Source organism: Tachysurus fulvidraco, chromosome 4, assembly GCF_022655615.1.
Source record: "Tachysurus fulvidraco isolate hzauxx_2018 chromosome 4, HZAU_PFXX_2.0, whole genome shotgun sequence".
Classification (NCBI taxonomy): domain Eukaryota; kingdom Metazoa; phylum Chordata; class Actinopteri; order Siluriformes; family Bagridae; genus Tachysurus; species Tachysurus fulvidraco.
Genome location: NC_062521.1, coordinates 2195586 through 2216429, shown reverse-complemented (window position 1 = coordinate 2216429; position 20844 = coordinate 2195586). Strand labels below are relative to the sequence as shown.

The following is a 20844-nucleotide window of genomic DNA, read 5'->3' as shown; positions in this document are numbered from 1 at the left end:
TCTCCACCAACCTGAAGGGGGCAAGCCACCCTTTTCCGACTGTGAACCATGGCCTCGGACTTGGCGGTGCTGATTCACATCCCCGCCGCTTCACAATCGGCTGCAAACCGTCCCAGTGCACGCTGAAGTTCCTGGGTTGAGGAAGCCAGCAGGACAACATCATCTGCAAAAAGCAGAGACGAAATCCTGTGGTCCCCAAACCGGACTCCCTCCGGCCCCCGACTGCACCTAGAAATCCTGTCCATATAAGTAATGAACAGGACCGGTGACAAAGGGCAGCCCTGCCGGAGTCCAACATGCACCGAGAACAAGTCTGACTTACTGCCGGCAATGTGAACCAAACTCCTGCTCCGGTCATATAGGGCCCTTAACAGAGGGCCCCAGACACCATACTCCCAGAGCACCCCCCACAGGTCACCACGAGGGACACAGTCGAAAGCCTTCTCCAGATCCACAAAGCACATGTGAACTGGTTGGGCAAACTCCCATGAACCCTCCAGCAACCTGATGAGGGTATAGAGATGGTCCAGTGTTCCACGACCGGGAAAAAACCCGCATTGTTCCTCCAGAATCCGAGGTTCGACTATCGGCCGAATTCTCCTCTCCAGTACCCTGGCATAGACTTTTCCGGGGAGGCTGAGGAGTGTGATCCCCCTATAGTTGGAACACACCCTCCGGTCCCCCTTCTTAAACAGAGGGACCACCACCCCTGTCTGCCAGTCCAGAGGCACTGTCCCCAACCTCCACGCGATGTTGCAGAGGCATGTCAACCAAGACAGCCCCACAACATCCAGAGACTTGAGGTACTCAGGGCGGATCTCATCCACCCCCGGTGCCTTGCCACTGAGGAGCTTCTCAATTACCTCAGTGACCTCAGCTTGGGGAATCGACGAGAACACAACTGAGCCCCTGCCCTCTGCTTCCTCAGTGGAAGACATGTTGGTGGGGTTGAGGAGAACCTTGAAGTATTCCTTCCACCGTCCGAGGATGTCCCCAGTCGAAGTCAGCAGATTCCAACTCCCACTGTAAACAGTGTGCACAGGGCACTGCTTCCCCCTCCTGAGGCGCCGGATGGTTTGCCAGAATTTCTTCGAGGCCAACCGATAGTCCTTCTCCATGGCCTCACCGAACTCCTCCCAGACCCGAGTTTTTGCCTCCGTAACCACCCGGGCTGAAGCTTGCTTGGCCCTTCGGTAACTATCAGCTGCCTCCGGAGTTCCCCGAGCCAACCAGGCTCAATAGGACTCCTTCTTCAGCTTGACGGCATCCCTTACTTCCGGGGTCCACCACCAGGTTCGGGGATTGCCACCACGACAGGCACCGGAGACCTTACGGCCACAGCTCCGAGCGGCCGCGACGACAATGGAGGTGGAGAACATGGTCCACTCGGACTCAATGTCTCCAACCTCCCTCAGGATCTGGTTGAAGCTCTGCTGGAGGTGGGACTTGAAGATCTTTTTGACCGGAGACTCTGTCAAACATTCCCAGCAGACCCTCACATTACGTTTGGGTCTGCCAAGTCTGTCCAACTTCCTCCCCCCGCCATCGGATCCAACTCACCACCAGGTGGTGATCAGTTGACAGCTCCGCCCCTCTCTTTACCCTAGTGTCCAAGACATACGGCCGGAGGTCAGATGAAACAACCACAAAGTCGATCATCGACTTCCGACCTAGGGTGTCCTGGTGCCATGTGTACTGATGGACACCCTTATGCTTGAACATAATGTTCGTTATGGACAAACTGTGACTAGCACAGTAGTCCAATAACAGAACACCACTCGGGTTCAGGTCGGGGGGGGCAGTTCCTCCCAATCACGCCCCTCCTGGTGTCACTGTCACTGCCCACGCGAGCGTTGAAGTCCCCCAGTAGAACGACGGAGTCCCCGGTCGGAGCACTTTCCAGCACCCCTTCCAGACACGCCAAGAAGGTCAGGTACTCTACACTGCCATTTGGCCCATAAGCACAAATAACCATGAGACCTATCCCCGACCCGAAGGCACAAGGAAACGACCCTCTCGTTCACCGAGGTGAACTCCAACACATGGTTGCTGAGCTGGGGGGCTATGAGCAAGCCCACACCAGCCCGCCGCCTCTCACCATGGGCAACTCCAGAGTAGTAGAGAGTCCAGCCTCTCTCAAGGAGTTGGATTCCAGAGCCCAAGCTGTGTGTGGAGGTGAGCCCAACTATATCTAGTCGGTATCTCTTAACCTCCCGCACCAGCTCAGGCTCCTTCCCCCCCAGTGAGGTGACATTCCATGTCCCTAGTGCCAGATTCCGTGTCTGGGGATTGGGTCACCGAGGCCCCTGCCTTCGACTGCCACATAGTCCACATTGCACCGGCCCCTTACAGTTTCTTCTGCAGGTGGTGGGCCCACAGGAGATCGGCCCCATGTCGCTCTTTCGGGCTGAGCCCGGCCACCAGGCGCTCGCATGCGAGCCCCAACCCCGGGCCTGGCTCCAGTGCGGGGCCCCCGGTTGCGCCTTACCGGGCGACGTCACAGACCTTGGTTTGACTTTACTCATAAGAGTTTTTTGAAGGGTTTTTTTCTAATTAACCATTGTGTTCATTTCACGTTAATGTTTAATTCCCATTCAACCATTTCAGTGGGAAATCCAACATGGAAGGAAATATCTTTAACATGTTTCCACTTTACATGCCTGGTCTGTTTAGCTGGGAGCAAAACATAAAGATTACTCAGTGAATATACACCGGTTATAAAAGGAAGAGTTACTCTCAGGCCATGTGTTTCTCTGGGAATGTAGGCTGTGACTTCTAGAAAGCAAAGTGTAGGAGAAGAGGTACTTTCTTTCCCCTGTCAATCCCAGAGACACCAGTCGGACATCTTTGAGAGCAAGTATATGGACGAGGGTAGACAGCACTTTGTTCCATGTGTGTTAACCTGGCCTGTGACTCGGAAAGAATATCAATTTTTTTTAAAAATTCTCTGAGGAAAAACATTTTAGCCTTCACACTCCAAATCATGTTTTGACTTGATTTACACTCCAAGGTAAGATTTAACTGTTCTATTGACTTCCATGGAAAGGAGCACGATCTATAGGACATCTCCGTATGATTGTTTTACCACTTGAAACGGTGTTTTGTTCTGCGTGGCTCATGTTACAAATCTACGATTCCTGTGAGTTCTCTCTGGAGCCATTCATATTTATTAGTACTATACAATCATGAGACATGATTAAAATTAATTTTTCAGAAATAATGAAAAGTAACAAAATCTATTGCAAAATCCTAAGAAAACGTGATTTGTTGTTGTGAATTTCTACCAATTATGTCTAACATTGTGTTTTTTATATGAATCAGGGATGAATTTCAAAGAAAGGTAAGTTTATTTTTGTTGTTAATAAGAATTCATTGCAACAAATGGCAAGTTTTAGTGCAGCGTCTGTCAATCAGTGAGCAGGATAAATTGCTGTATGTCTTTGTTTTAAACAGTCATTTTAAAGATGAAAGCAGACAAGAACCTGAGGTACGAAATCCATACCTGGAAAATGGCTTAAACACATAATATTGCTAGCTATTATTATTATTATTATTATTATTATTATTATTATTATTATTATTATTATTATTATTATTATTATTATTATTATTTAAAAGGAAACATAAATTTATGTTCGTCCTTATTTACCTGTATGATTTATCTGTGTAGATCGCTCAGGAGATGGAGGTGATGAACCCTAATCCTGAATGACCTGAGCTCCCAGAAATATTCTTGCTCATGTTTTGTAAGAATATAACGTATCATAAGTCCTATTCGGGCAGGACTAGTTTTACAGGGGGTCGTTAGAGAAATTTTAGTTTCACAGACATACTTGTGATTTTAATCCCGTCCGAATCTGCCATGTCTGTCTTTTTCTCACACGACCTGTGTAAAAATTCCAGAGCAAATTACCTACTGTTTTTCAGCAAAATTGGCGCTCCTCTGAGAAATCTAATCCCGTCTGAATGCGAATGTCTGTGATTGCCGAAAATGTTTTTTCCAAAACGCGTTTTCTTGTCTGTTTTTTCTTGACCTACCGTATTAACCGTAGCGCACCGGTATTCAGGTTTCTGCATTCTGCACACCAGCAATGGATGTAAATGTGTTTGCTACCCTGAGAAGAAATAAAAAAATTAAATTACATAACGTGAAAATTATATAAATACGTATTTATTTCAATGGGTTTATAAGAAGTTCTATATAAAACCATATGATGTTAACATTTTTTACATTTGTTTTTTTAATTTTTTTTTTCATTTTTAATATTATTACAACGTGTATAACATTTTTAAACACTTAACAAGTTAGGATGTTTACATTTTAAAGTGCTTCAATGTAAATTTACTTAATTTCAAAATACATTTTATCATATTTTATCAAATATGACCATACGCAATCCATGCATCCTGGACATGTGGTCTTGTGCAACACCCACATATAAAACACAGACACTCCTACCTCCGTAATAAACACAGGGGTGTTAGTCCCATCCGAATCCATACATGAAATGACAGACGGCGGCTGAAAAAAAATTCTAACTCAAACGTCGTTTGGAAAACTAGTCCCGTCCGAATGCTTTATCACATTCATTTTAACCAAATAATATAATTTCTGGAAATATTTGTGCTACTTATAAAACCTTTATAGCCTCACATTATGCACATGGTTCTAAGAGGTTTTATTCTCTTGTTGGTAGAAGTGTGTTGAATTTATCATTGTTGTTTACTCGAGTTATTAATAGAGAAATACAGTGGATATTAATACAGATTGCCATTCTACAGTAATGTTTATGTCCAAAATAAAGCAAGTACTGACCAGTATATTTCTCATCTCATGATTTTTCCAGTGAACAATAAATCTAGTCCTGCAGCATACTGTACCTGCTCATGTTGCTGCTACTTCCTGAATATGCTGCCAAATGCATTTTACTCTTAATCAAAGTACCTTTGCTTCCTGAATACGTATATATATATATATATATATATATATATATATATATATATATATATATATATATATATATATATATATATATATATACTTTCAAATAGAATTGTACATGAATTAAAGTGAAAGTAGTGTAAAATACGTTGAGCTATTCATGATTCATGCATAACATTTTATTCACTTTACATGTTACAGTGAAATATTGAAATAGGTTTTGGTTAATGCAAAACTTTGAACTAGTTCATTCTTAGATGTGGTATTTTTTACAAAATGTTGCCTAACAATATGTGTCAATCTACTTTGAATGATTATTCATTTAATTTAAAGTCAAAGAAAAGAAATCATGAGACATTTCTGTATGTTTTTATATGTAAATGGTTTGGTGTTAATCCAGGTCTCCATGTCCACGGTCCCCCGGGTCCAGTTGTGTCCCAGCTGGGAGGTTGGGTTCTCCTGCCATGCTTTGTTGAAAGCCCACTGCCTCTGGAAGGTCTGCAGGTGGAATGGAGAAAGACAGATTCCGATTCTATAGTCGTTTCCTTCCAACAAGGAAAAAGTCAACCAGATCTCCAGAGTCAGGGGTTTAGAGGCAGAGTGGACTTCTCCGTCTTACTCAAAAATGTGTTTGAAGAAGATGCTGGAAGTTACAGATGTAAAGTAAAAACAACTCAAGACTCCAGTGAGGTCATAATAGAAGTTAGTAATATTAGTTACAAGTAAATACCATTTATAGTTTTTGTGTTATCTCTTTAATTATATAAGATGTTATTGGGTCTGACAAGTTGAACCCATTTCTGTATTGCTGGTTCCTATTCTTAACCCCCAACTTAACCTCTGACCCCTAACACTACTCTCCATTATTTCCCATAATCTCTACTCTGCTGCTTGTTACTGTCTATGTCCTGTCCGCCCTGTTTATGTCATACATCATATCTTACACTTTCAGTTCAGGGGCATGTTGCACAAAACTAGGATAAGGTATTAAGCCGGGATATCTTGGTGATCCTGGCTCAATTTATCCGTGATCCGGTTGCACAAAAGCTGAATTAGGGGGCTGTACGATGTTATGGTATAAATTACCCATTATAAATCTAGTCCTGCAGCATACCAGCTCATGTTGCTGCTACTTCCTGGATTGGCTGCCAAATGGATTTTACTCTTGATCAAAGTACCTTTGCTTTCTGAATAAATAACATTATATATATATATATATATATATATATATATATATATATATATATATATATATATATATATATATATATATATATTGAATATGAAATCTACATGAAATTGGAAAAAATGCCTTTCAGTGTATAATCTAATGTTATTTAGTAATTTGATTTACACTGTCAGTGAAATAACACTTTTTTTTTTAATATGGGTCTAATCACTTTACTTGTAGAACAAGTTCAGCCTCATTGCATAAGTTTAGAAAAAGACAAAGGACTTTCAAATAGAATTTTACATGCGTTAAAGTGAAAGTACGTTGAGCTAGATGTAAACTACGTTGAGCTAGATGTATTTGACAGCGTTTATCGTGTACGTTTTTGCTGTTGGACTTGAAGGTAAGGCTATTTATAGCTTTTACCATATTCATGATTCATGCATAACATTTTATTCACTTTATATGCTACAGTAAAACATTAAAATAGGTTTTGGATAATCCAAAAACATTGAACTAGTTTATTGATAGATGTGGGAGTGTTTACAAAAATGTAGCCTTGTCTACTTTTAATGATTATTCATGTAATTTAAAGTCAACCAAAACAAATCATGAGACATTTCTGTATGTCTTTATATGTACAGTAAATGGTTTGGTGTTAATCCAGGTCTCCATGTCCACGGTCCCTCGGGTCCGGTTGTGGCCCAGCTGGGAGATTCGGTTCTCCTGCCATGCTTTGTTGAATACCCACTGCCTCTGGAAGGTCTGCATGTGGAATGGAGAAAGATGGATTCCGATTCTCTAGCCGGTCTCTTCCAACAAGGAAAAAGTCGACCAGATCTCCAGAGTCAGGGGTTTAGAGGCAGAGTGGACTTTTTTCCACATGAGATCACAAAAGGGAACTTCTCCATCTTACTCAAAAATGTGGTTGAAGAAGACGCTGGAGATTACAGATGTAAAGTAAATACAACTCAAGAGTCCAGTGAGGTCATAATGGAAGTTAGTAATATCAGTAAGTAATTAAAGTAAATACCATTTATAGTTTTTGTGTCATCTCTTTAATTATATAAGATGTTATTGTGTCTGACAAGTTGAAACTATTTCTGTATTGCTGGTTCCTAATCTTAACCCTCACTTTAACCCTAACCCCTAACACTACTCTCCATTATTTCCCATTCTCTCTACTCTGCTGCTTGTTCCTGTCTATGTCCCTGTCTGCCCTGTTTATGTCTCACATCATATCTTACACTGTAAGTTCAGGAGACATTTTAATTCTGCGTTTAGATTTTATTTATTGCATTCTTTCTTTCAGGGGGTCTTGTGGTGACTGGGGCAGACCAAAACATCTTTGCCTCTAAGGGTGGGGATGTCATACTGAACTGTTCTGTAGATTCACGTGTACCTGCCAGCAAGATCGAAGAAGTGACCTGGAAGAGGAAAGACAGAGACCCAGAGATCCTCGTCCTATTATATCAAGACAATAAGATTTTCCCAGACTCCTCACATGAGAGTTATCAGGGGAGAGTTGATTTCTTTTCTTCTGAAATCCCGAAAGGAAACTTCTCTTTAAAACTAATGGATGTAAAGATGGAAGATAAAGGAGAATTCACATGTGAGGTCCACACCAGGAACATGTCAGGACAAACCACTGTGGTTCTTCAAGGTGTAGGTAATGTACCTGATCACTGAGGAGATGTCTTTCTGCAGAAGATGTTTAGATCTTCACCAGATGTTTATTATTCATGCTTTTTTACTACAGGTTTTGCTGCACTCCATATAGCAATATTGGTGTTGTGCTCTGTTGCACTGTTAGTTGCAGTGGGATTTTGTGGACCTGTTTGTATCCTGCTAAGAAAGAAAGGTATTCACCAGACATAGTTCATTAAAAATGTCTTTTTCTCATTAAAATATCTAAATATCAATATTTTTTAGATGCTAGCAAAGAGGGCATGAAAAGGCACATTTTTCTGATCCTCTTTCCAAACATCTGCATGTTTTTGAGTTTCTGCTTGTGGTCATCAGAAGGTAAATCATTTCCCTCCCTTTTTTATTATTACATGGCACCTTCTATGTTCCTGACTGTGGTTTGATTTATTTTTATAGGGTTTCTCGCTGAGATCATCACTTGTACAACTGTCAGTATCATGAGGCCTGTCATATTGTTAAAAACCTCTTCTTACCTCAGCACGTTACCACGTACGTCTTTATATATTCACTTGTTGGTTTGAGGATCGTGAGGAACATTGCTATGTAATAGATTTACGTCTTTGCATTTAATACAGCTGCATTTAATTGATCCTACATCATACATTCATCATGTGTACAGAACATGTCTAAACAGCTCATTTATTTTATTTCACAGAGTGCTTACAAAAAACAGTGAAGGCTTTGGCTGTTCCGTTTTACCATTCAGCTATTTCATTGGTTGGATTTTCAAGTATGTTTACAATGAAGTAAGTGTATGGTGCTATATTGCTCCTTCATAGTCCAAATTAAATTGATTTATTGACCTTTTTGTGCTGCTTTAAAATTACCTTTTGCTTGTTTACTTTCCTTCTTTAAAAGTATATTGTGGTATTAAACCTTATCACCACTAGGGCTACAGTTGTATCCTATAATATGTTAAAATCATAGTACACTGGCCGGTTTTACCAGAGACTTGCTTTTGTTTTCAATCCCAACAGATATAACTTGAAAGCAGTTGCTATTCAAATCAGAGATATTAATATATTAATGTGCTCTTTCTTTAATAGACCAAAAATTGGATTGCCTTGCAATTTGCTGTTGTACAAGATAATTAATTATTAATTATGGCTACACCATTTACATATCGAGGAACCGATTAAGCATTACCAATTAACAACAGTCCTTTCATTTCCTTTATTTTCATCTTCAACAGGGTACTGTACAGTACACAAAAATAAAAAAATCTTTTTTTCCAATCTTTTATCTAGTTTTAATTCTGTGTCAGTAACGGCAATCATAGTAGTGGTGGTTGGCATCTGTTCAGCAATATTAGGTAAGGAAGAATATACTTTACTATACTAGGTTTTTATGTGTTTTAATGCACTGTGCTGCATTCTTTAGAAGATGAGATTTGTTAGTTAATGGAACAGAGAATTTTGTTGTTTGTTCATGTTGCATTTAGTTCGAGGCTACAAGACACTGTTGTCTTCTATCATGTGTTCCTTATCATTAGTGCAATGTGAAACCTTTCATGCACCCCTCCCACACACACATCACCACCACCCACCCCAATACACAAAGATTATTTTGAGCTTGTATTATCTTTCCACCTATCTATTCCCATGTATTCCAAGCCACTGACAGGAACGGTCTTCCTTATTATTATTATTATTATTATTATTATTATTATTATTATTATTATTATTAGATTTTCATGAATACAAATTCTTAGTTTTAAATAAATCTTCTCCACCTTGATAAATGGATGGTTTTGACCAGCGTAAAAAAAGAAAATCTCTGCCAAACGTGTCAAAAGTTACTTTTTTTCAGAGAATCTTTTGCTCATTTTCCAATTGAGTTTTTATATGGCTTATTTGATGAGAATTCATATGACTTATTTAAAATATTACCTTTCTTCTGCCAACTCCTCCATAAAGCCTAGTTTTCTGTGAATTTATTATTTTTTAAGGTAAAAACGTGCATTTTTTTTTTAGAAATAAATCTGCTCCTCATTGTTCCACAGCTATCTACAGATACCAAATATATCTGACTGTGTGTCTAGAAATGTTCAACATTTCACTGCTTGGATTTGTTCTCAACAACATTAAAGTACACTTTAAGTGTGAGTATTGCTTTAGAATAAAATATAAGATCAGAGGAGAAAATTAAATTAATTTGACATTAATTTGAATGTAATCAGATTAATGGATTTAACCTGTTTATCTGTTCAATCTTCTTTAACTCCATACACACCTTCTGGAACTTTTAGACAACTTTGAGGTACCTTCTTTTATAACACCTCTGAACATGGGGATAATGGTGGCCCTCATTCTACAAAGGCACTTTTTTCAAAGGAAACCTTTTGGACGTAAGCATTATAACTAATCTTGAAGTCATTATAAACTGAATAGAAATCAGAAGAGTCTCATTTTTAAGACTAATTTATTTACTAGTTTAATGTGCTGTTGTTTTTAGTCATGTGTGTGATATATTTCCTTTTCTTTCTCAGGTGTACATCTTGCTCTATCATCTGTTATTGTGATGTTTTATAGCCTCTGTATAATAGGTTTCTTCATTGCTTTTTCTATTACGGTAAAAGATTTTGCAGCCAGGGGTAAGCATCTGATACATTATATAAGTAAATAATAAAGTTTTTTTTTCTGTCTAGGACATTAGTAAGTTAGTAATGTAGTATCTATACACTAAGTCTCTCGATAATTATAAGAGATGTTGGCAGATGTTATGACTAAACCAGTGTCCAAATTAAATCTAGAGAAATGAATGGGTCCCGTGCAATCGTGTAGACAAGCATTGTTGAATTCATGTGTTGTTAGAATGGTTTACAGTATTGTACAGTATGAGAGCCAGGGATGGCTGTTAACAGTTGTAATATGTGTGTCCTCATTCTGCACGTCATGTGTGTACCTGACTTACGTTTTCCTTAAATGGATAAATGCAAATAACATACGATTCTCCTGGTTCAGTTATACTTCTATATTATATAGCAGACACCATTATAGAGACTTACATTTACAATACAATGAACTTGTTCAAGAGGAAAAAAAAATCATCGTGTCCACAAAAAACGTCAGCACATTCTCAAAGATCCTCAGTATAAGCAGCTCTTATGAAACTTCTTATTTTAAGAGCTGTCACACCAAATCCTGACTTTGTTTAGTGTATTACTGTTTACTTCTCTTTATAGTATTTTTAATACATACTTTATAGTATATTTATTCATCATTATTAAATGGTTTTATGTTTGTTGGGTTCTGACTTTCAGGATGGATTGTTTTGTTAGAGAGTATAATGTATATAGTTATATGGTTAGGAGTAATTTATCTATTGCGTCGTCAACGAGGACGGAATCAAGGATTCAGCTCTAAATGGAGAAAAATAGGATGTAAGTATGATCATATTTTATCAAACTTTTGTCATTTTAGATTTTTCTGTCATGCTCATGCATGCTTAAAATCTATTGTTTGATTTGTTCTAATATCTTGTAGATGTGTTTCATTCTGGATAATGTTATACTGATTTAATTAATTAACTAAGTCAAAAAGTTAAACAGAATATAACAGAAAGATAATAATAACAGAGAGTCAGATTAACACAAGATGTAGGTTATTGTCACAAGCAGGAGGAGGGAGTCAGACCCATATGTAGGATAGCTTCAAATACATAGGGTTTGAGTCCATGCTGCTTTCGGCAACGCCGCTCAGTTACTGTACATACACATAATTAACAATAGAGAACAGGTGTGTTGAGATGGGGAGGAGTGAACTAAGCTGGGGCAGACATGTGACAGGGAACAATAACAACTGTACATGGCCAAAAGTCCGGGCTGAGTCCTGAAAGTTATAGTAAAGCTGATAGTTACTAGTATTTATGACAATTGACTTTGTCTCTCTCATTGACTCTCATTGACTGTGTTGATGATTTATATCCAAATTTATTTCTCTTTTCAGATTTATGCTGCACTGCCATCGTCCCATTTTTAATCGTTGCTATTGGTGCAATCACTTTCCATTATCTAAAACTTCTCATGGATAAAAAAGGTGCAAAATATCCCAATAAATTGCTACTAAACTTGTAAACACTAAAATGAAAAGCAGTTCAAGTATGATTTCAATTTTAATTTAATTCTAAAAAATTTTCTAGATTTGTTTTGTATAAAATATGTGAAAATGATAATTCAATTTGTAATGAAAAAATTAGCTCCTCATATTTTATAGTTAGTCATTTCTACAGTCATTATTCTTTAAAGTAATTTAATCTTCACAGTTAAATGACAACAAAATTTTTTAAATTTCATCATTACTGAATTCATCCATTTGGTGATATCTTCATGATGTTTCAGATCGTTCTGGATATTTAGCTCTCATCCCATTGATCCATGTTCTGACAGCAACTTGTTTGTTCAAACATCCAAAATATTTACCTGGTGAGTTTTTTTTTTCTGTCCGAAATGTTCTTCTTTCTGGATCATTAATATCAGAGTGTTCTGAATGACAGATTTCCTTCACATGATGATCTACATGTTCGGAGCTGTAGTTCTCAGTGCTGTTAGTGCCATCGCTCTTGCCACAGAACTGATCCTGAAAGCAGGTATTTTATGATTCTGTCATAAACAGAAAAAAATTTTGATTAAATAATTGTCTTTAATCAAACACAATTTTTTCTGTCATAAACAGAAAAAAATGTGTTTTATTAAATAATTGTCTTGAATATTATTGAAGATCAAAGTGTTATATTGATTTTAGCAGCACAGATATCAACTTCCCCTCCTTGAACCGCCACCTTATTTTGGTGGAGGGGTTTGCGTGCCTGAATGATCCTAGGAGCTATGTTGTCTGGGTTTTTCTACCCCTCGTAGGGTCTCCCAAGGCCAAGTGAAAGACAAGTGACAGGCTAAGTTACAGACAAGATAAAGAGCGGTTCATAACCTCTTATGAAGAAAATTAAAGCAAGGTCTAGAGATAGTTGGGCTCACCTCCACGCACAGCTTGAGCTCTGGAACCCAAATCCTTAGAGAGAGGCTGGACTCTCTACTACTCTGGAGTTGCCCGCGGTGAGAGGCAGCGGGCTGGTGTGGCCTTGCTCATAGCCCCCTAGCTCAGCAGCCATGTGTTTAAGTTTACCCCGGTGAAAGAGAGGGTCGTTTCCCTGCACCTTCGGGTAGGGGAGAGGTCTCTCACTGTTATTTGTGCTAATGGGCCAAATGGCAGTGTAGAGTACCCAACCTTCTTGGCGTCTCTGTGGTGTGCTAGAAAGTGCCCCGACCGGGGACTCCGTAATTCTACTGGGGGACTTCAACGCTCATGTGGCCAGCGACAGTGATACCTGGAGGGGCGTGATTGGGAGGAACAGCCCCCCCGACCTGAACCTGAGTGGTGTTCTGTTATTGGACTTCTGTGCTAGTCACAGTTTGTCCATAACGAACACCATGTTCAAGCATAATCAGTGGGGATCAGGAAGTCAGGATCAGTGCACATTGCACCAGGACACCCTAGGTCGGAAGTCAATGAGCAACTTTGTGGTTGTTTCATCTGACCTCCGGCCATATGTCTTGGACACTCGGGTAAAGAGAGGGGCGGAGCTGTCAACTGATCACCACCTGGTGGTGGGTTGGGTCCGATGGCAGGGGAGGAAGTTGGACAGACTTGGCAGACCCAAATGTACTGTAAGGGTCTGCTGGGAATGTTTGGCAGAGTCTCCTGTCAGAGAGATCTTCAACTCTCACCTCCGGCAGAGCTTCAACCAGATCCCGAGGGAGGGTGGAGACATTGAGTCCGAGTGGACCATGTTCTCCACATCCCTTGTCAACGCAGCCACACAGAGCTCTGGCCGTAAGGTCTCCAGTGCCTGTCGTGGCGGCAATCCCCGAACCCGGTGGTGGACACCGGAAGTAAGGGATGGCGTCAAGCTGAAGAAGGAGACTGGCTATCGAGGCTGGTTGGCTCGGGGCACTCTGGAGACAGCTGATAGGTAACGGAGGGCCAAGTGAGCTTCAGCCCGGGAGGAGTTCGGTGAGGCCATGGAGAAGGACTATCTGTTGGCCTCGAAGAAATTCTGGCAAACCGTCCGGCGCCTCAGGAGGCGGAAGCAGTGCCCTGTGCACACTGTTTACAGTGGGAGTGGGAATTTGCTGACTTCGACTGGTGACATCCTCGGTCGGTGGAAGGAGTACTTCGAGGATCTCCTCAACCCCACCAACATGTCTTCCACTGAGGAAGCAGAGGCAGAGGGCTCGGTTGTGGACTCGTCGATCCCCCAAGCTGAGGTCACTGAGGTAGTGTAGAAGCTCCTCAGTGGCAAGGCACTGGGGATGGATGAGCTCTGCCCTGAGTACCTCAAGTCTCTGGATGTTGTGGGGCTTTCTTGGTTGACACGCCTCTGCAACATCGCGTGGCGTTTGGGGACAGTGCCTCTGGACTGGCAGACTGGGGTGGTGGTCCCTCTGTTTAAGAAGTGGGACCGGAGGGTGTGTTCCAATTATAGGGGGATCACACTCCTCAGCCTTCCTGGAAAAGTCTACCTGGGATTCAGGAGGAACAATGCGGGTTTCGTCCTGGTCGTGAAACACTGGACCAACTCTATACCCTCACCAGGTTGCCGGAGGGTTCATGGGAGTTTGCCCAACCAGTCCACATGTGCTTTGTGGATCTGGAGAAGGCATTCAACTGTGTCCCTCGTGGTGACCTGTGGGGGGTGCTCTGGGAGTATGGACTCCGGCAGGGCTGCCCTTTGTCACTGGTCCTGTTCATTATTTATATGGACAGGATTTCTAGGTGCAGTCGGGGGCCGGAGGGAGTCCGGTTTGGGGACCACAGGATTTCGTCTCTGCTTTTTGCAGATGATGTTGTCCTGTTGGCGTCTTCAAATCTGGACCTTCAGCGTGCACTGGGATGGTTTGCAGCCGAGTGTGAAGTGGCCGGGATGAGAATCAGCACCTCCAATAGTGTGTAAAAACTACACCAGGTTACATTTGTAACCCGGTTCCCTGAAATGGGAATGAGAAGCTGCGTCAGGGCTGAAGCAATGGGAACACTTCTGTGAGGAAGTTGTGTCTGAAGCTCTATGTGCAAACAAGCCAATTTATTGGCTCGGGAAGGACACGTGACGAAGTGATTACACGCTAGTAAGTCCATATAAGGGCATCTACGTCACATTACTCCAGCTTCTACTTGTCTGAAGGAAGCACGAGAGGATGCCAGGGGCTTGGCCAGCGACGCAGTGTCTCAAACCCATCTCAGGGAACCGGGTTACATATGTAACCTGGTGTAGTTCCCTTTTGAGGGAACTCGAAGCTGCGTCAGGGCTTATGCTATGGGAATGCCAATACCCACGCCGGCACACAGCGGTCGATGACTGTGAGGGGCTGTGAGGGAGCACGAGCAGACTGGTAACAGACCATCAATGGCCATGCAGGACCTGGGACCCTGGACCAACCTGTCACAGCACAAATATAATCAATGGGGACACCCCTGGCCAAGGCACTGGATGAGGTAATGCTCCTAGTGGAGTGAGCCCTGATGCCCAGAGGTGGAGCAAGACTGTGCACCTCATAGACCTGAGCTAATGGACTCCGCCACCCAGTGTGCCATGAGCTGAATGGAAACCGGACTACCTTATTCCGGCCCCCAAAACAGACAAAAAGGGCGGAGGAGTTACTCTACAAGCTAGAGCAGTGGACATAAGTCCTCAAGGCCCTTACTGGACAAAGCAAATGCAGCCCCTCCTGTTCCGCTGACTCATGGGGAGGGGGACAGTAGGCCCGAAGTATGACTGGACAGCCAGCCATCCTGGCCTGGGGTGCAAAATACCTTGGACATGCCAGGCGATCCACAAGGCCTGCAAATCCCTCACTCTTTTGAGAGAGGCCAAGGCTAGGAGCAGAGCCAACTTCAGTGTCAGAAACTTCTTAGAGGCTGACTCTATGGAATCAAAGGGGACATCCAGCAACCTCCTCCAGGACCACAGAGAGGTCCCAGGAAGGAAGGCGCAGTCTGCAGGACAACTTGAGAGGGACAACGAGGGACAACTAGGAGAAGGTTGTGGCACACTCCAGATAGGACTTGCGTGAGCAGAGCTACCAGAGGGGAAGGCGTACAGACGAACCTCAGCCACGTCCATACCAAGGCATCCAGGCCCAAAGAGGCCGGATGAGAGAGGGAAAGCCACGGCGGACAGTGGGTCGACTCCATGGAGGAAAAGAGATCCACTTCTGCCTTGCCGAAAATCTGCCAAATTCACTCCACCAAGTGGGGGTGCAAATGAACCTGGTCTCTGCCCAGAGCAGAATTTGCTGTGCCAACCTGAAGACCACCGCAGACCACCCTGATGATGTACTTAGACATGGCAGTCCCTGAGGTGTGGAAGAAAGTGTTTCAATGCTAGAAACACAGCCCTCATCTCCAGGCAGTTTATGTGCCACGAGAGATAGGGGCCCTCCCATAGACCCTGGGCAGGACGGCCATCCAAGGCTGCTCCCTAGCCCGAAAGTGAGGCACCCATCGAAAGAGTCCTGTGACTGTGACACGCCACTAGAGTGGGACCCAAGGCTAGAAACCGGGGTCTTTTCCACATAAGAAAGGTACGAGGTGCACGGTGCGTAACCCTTATAACCCTGAGGGAATGTCTGCGAGGATGAAAGCCCGCACCCCAATCCAGAGCTGGATTGGACTCATGTGAGGCAGCCCCAAAGGGATAACGCTGGCTGCTGCTGACATTAGTCCGAGCACCCTCTGTGCCTCAGCAACCGAGAGGCCTCAGCTTAGCCAAATAACTTTCACCGCTGACAAGATGGTAGCCACCCGAGCTGGAACCAGATGTGTCCGCATTGTGGTGGAGTCCAAAACTACCCCCAGAAAGGTGGTTCTCTGAGAAGGAGAAAACACACACTTTTCTGGGTTCAACCTGAGGCCTAGTGACCTCATATGAGCAAGTACAGCATCTTGATGACTGGCCGCCATAGCCTTCGACTGGGCCAGAATGAGCCAGTCATCCAGGTAATTCAGAACACAGATGCCCTGGAGACCCAATGGTGCCAGGGCAGCGTCCATGCACTTTGTAAACATGCGTGGTGAAAGCGCTAGGCCAAAAGGAAGAACACAATACTCGTACACTTCACCCCCAAAAGTGAACCTGAGAAATGGACACAACCCCGTCCTTCTTGGGAACAATCTTTTTTGAAATATCGGCTGTAAAGTCGGGAACATGCTCTATGGCCCCTTTCATCAGGAGCAAAACATCTTGGAGGAACACCACCTGGTGCCTGCCAACGATCGTGGGACGATCGAAAACGTGGAGGACGGAAGGAGAACTGGATCCTGTAGCCTTTTCTACAGGACCCAGGACCCACTGAGATTCACCTGGCAGAAGTTTCCATACTGCCCGGTTGTCTGATAGTGGTGTCAACATCGCACAGACCTCCTGGGTGCCCTGAAACAGCGCACTGGCAGCTGCTAACCCAGGGAGATCCATGCAAGGAAGAGGAGCAGGCACAGATCCTACTGCTCCCCAAAACGCCGGAGGAGGCTGGGCAGGCAGTAGGGGGAGCCTTCTTGAATGGGATGCTCCTAGGAACCCCAGCCCTCAGGCATTGGGTCTGGACCCGGATATGCCGATCGGCCTCCCTAGTCTTAGACGAGGGGGCACAGGCAGCCACACTAACCCTCCTTACTACCCTGAGTGAGCTAGGAGGGGGTTGGGTGCGGCTGGCAGATGATCCAAGCTGCTCGCAGCGACGAGGGAAATTCTTCCTGAATGCCGCTGACTGGCATTTTACGACAGGCACCAGGAGGTGCCCTGAGGTGACACCCTGGCGTCCATGAGAGAGGACCTATCCGTATCTTTAATATAAATTAAATTGAGCCACAGGTTCCTCTCTGTGGCAACCAGCGCAGCCATTGCACGGCCTATGGAGCGGGCCTTCTGCTTTGTGGCATGGAGCGCAAACTCAGTGGCTCGGTGGAGCTCAGATACCACCTGAGGTCCCAACTCCTGGCCACCGTCGAGTTCTGTCAGCAGGTCAACCTGGTAAGACTGCCATGGTGTGCAGGGCCACACCTGCTTGGCTTGTTGCCGTGTAGGCCTTTCGCACAAGGGCTGAAATAGTCCTACAAGGCTTGAATGGAATGCAGGCTTCCTCCATGCAGGCGATGTATGTGAGAGATAGCCTGTAAGAGTCTCTTCAATCCAAGGCATTGCCTCATACACATGGATTTCAAGCACTATAATGGCTGAATAGTCAGACATAGCAGGAGAAAAAAATACACACTGAAAATAGATTCCTCCAAGACCTCAAAACCTCAGCATGGAGGTCTGGGAAAAATGGCTGCCGCCTGCGTGAAGATGGCCTGCGGCCTGAAGTTAGAATGCGGTCGTCTAGCTTAGAACGGACGACATTATCTTCCACTTCAAGCCAATTTGATTTTAAACTAGACACAGTGCATGTCACCGCCTCGAAGAGCTCCTCGAACACCCCTGATTGTGTTGGCTGTTCAGAGGGGGAAGCCTCTCCCCACCCGCATCGGGCATGAAAAATCACTTCCGGTTTGGGAGAAATCGCAGCGCGAGCGTAGTCAGGAAAGTGGGCAAGAGAAAGGGAAATACCCATCTCTTTCTCTGCTTCTGCTAACTCAACCTGCGAACCCCATGATCGAAGCCACCACTCTGCCTCGGCGGACGTGGGACCCGAACTACGAGGCACTGCCGAAGCTGAAAATATAGCCAGGCGGGATCTGAGAGTACTTGCACAATTGGTGGCTGACTAAATACTTTTTTGCCCCACTGTACATAGCTTCCATTGCAGCAGTTATTGCCATGCACATTGAATAAATCTCATTATTAACTTTTGTCCCGTACTAATTAAACTTTGTGTTCGTTTCAAGTTAACGTTTAATTCCCATTCAACCATTTCAATGGGAAATCCAACATGGAAGGAAATATCTTTAACATGTTTCCACTTTACATGCCTGGGCTGTTTAGCTGGGAGCAAAACATAAAGATTACTCAGTGAATATACACCGGTTATAAGAGGAAGAGTTATTCTCAGGCCATGTGTTTCTCTGGGAATGTAGGCTGTGACTTCTAGAAAGCAAAGTGTAGGAGGAGAGGTACTTTCTTTCCCCTGTCAATCCCAGAGACACCAGTCGGACATCTTTGAGATCAAATATATGGACGAGGACAGACAGCACTTTGTTCCAAGTGTGTTAACCTGGCCTGTGACTCGGAATGAATATGAAATTTAAAAAAAAAAAAAAATTCTCTGAGAAAAAAACATTGTAGCCTTCACATTCCAAATCCTGTTTTGACTTGATTTACACTCCAAGGTAAGATTTAACTGTTCTATTGACTTCCAGGGAAAGGAGCACGATCTATAGGAGATCTCCGTGTGATTGTTTTACCACTTGAAGTGGTATTTTGTTCTGCATGGCTCGTGTTACAAATCTACGATTCCTGTGAGTTCTCTCTGGAGCAATTGTTTATTAGTTTTATACAATCATGAGACATGATTCAAATTATTTTTTCAGAAATAATGAAAAGTAACAAAAGAAAAAGAAAATGTGATTTATTTCTGACACTGTGTTCTTTATATGAATCAGGGATGAAATTTAAAGAAAGGTAAGTTTATACTTGTTGTTAATAAATATTAATTGCAACAAATGCCAAGTTTTAGTGCAGCGTCTGTCAATCAGTGAGTAGGATAAATTGCTGTATGTCTTTGTTTTAAACAGTCATTTTAAAGAAGAAAGCAGAGCAGAACCTGAGGTACGAAATCCAAAATCAGGAAAATGGCTTAAACACATAATATGTCTAGCTATTTATTAGCTTATTATTATTATTATTATTATTATTATTATTATTATTATTATTATTATTATTATTATTATTATTTAAAAGGTAACATAAACTTATGTTCATCCTTATTAACCTGTATGATTTATCTGTGTAGATCGCTCAGGAGATGGAGGTGATGAACCCTAATCCTGCATGACCTGAGCTCCCAGAAATATTCTTGCTCATGTTTTGTAAGAAAATATCGTATCTTAGAAGAACTACATTCAGGAAACAGATTTATGAAATTCAGAACTAAAAAAAAAAAAAAAATTTAAAAACAAAACAATGCAGATTCTATTTATATGGGTAACTGATTAATTGTTTGTTTTAATGGGAATTGGGTTGGGTTTGTTTTTGATGGTTAGTTTGTTTTTTTTTTTTACTCATACCATTAATTTACTGCTGTTTGAATTATTTGATATCACATCCATTTTAACCAAATAATATAATTTCTGGACATATTTGTACTTTTGGATAATGCAAAACTTTGAACAAGTTCATTCTTAGATGTGTGAGTATTTACAAAAATGTAGCTTTATCTACTTTGAATGATTATTCATTTAATTTAAAGAACCAAAAGAAATCATGAGACATTTCTATATGTTTTTATATGTAAATGGTTTGAATTCTTTGATATCACATTCATTTTAACCAAATAATATAATTTCTGGACAGATTTGTACTTCTTATAAAACCTTTATAGCCTCACATTATTCACATGGTTCTAAGAGATTTTATTCTCTTGTTGGTAAAATTGTGTGTTGAATTCATTATTGTTGTTTACTTGAGTTATTGGAATATAAATACAGTTGATATTAATACAGTTTGCCATTCTACAGTAATGTTTATGCCCAAAATAAAGCAAGTACTGACCAGTATATTTCTAGTCTTATGGGTTTTTTTTTTTTCGTTTTCAGCTATTTTTTTCCAGTGAACAATAAATCTAGTCCTACTGTACCTGCTAATGTTGCTGCTACTTCCTGAATTGGCTGCCAAATGCATTTTAATCTTAATCAAAGTACCTTTGCTTCCTGAATAAATTTATATATATTATATAAATATATATATATATATATATATAAGGTTCTGGATCTTAAGGTCCAGCCAATCCCAAAGAGGATGTATCTGTAACTCGGAAGACCAGGGGACACCGTATGCTTTAAGGGCTGATCTTAGTCTTAAATATAAAAAAAAAGAGAAA

The 20844-nt window shown here is 42.1% G+C and overlaps 1 protein-coding gene and 1 long non-coding RNA gene across 2 annotated transcripts in view; both read left to right on the top strand.

Annotated features, from left to right (window-relative positions):
- The window catches only part of LOC113655243, a 51561-nt gene extending 31040 nt beyond the window's left edge, over positions 1-20521 (top strand). The window contains exons 19-21 of the mRNA XM_047812875.1: positions 19409-19427; positions 19541-19574; positions 19759-20521. Coding sequence (XP_047668831.1) covers positions 19409-19427; positions 19541-19574; positions 19759-19800 — 95 coding nt within the window. The 3' untranslated portion in view covers positions 19801-20521. The remainder of the gene's footprint in view (positions 1-19408; positions 19428-19540; positions 19575-19758) is intronic.
- LOC125141105 lies at positions 2391-4940 on the top strand. Its single transcript, XR_007140474.1, has 3 exons — positions 2391-3340; positions 3454-3487; positions 3671-4940. It is a non-coding gene; the product is annotated as an uncharacterized LOC125141105 (long non-coding RNA).
- Positions 20522-20844: the final 323 nt, after the last annotated feature.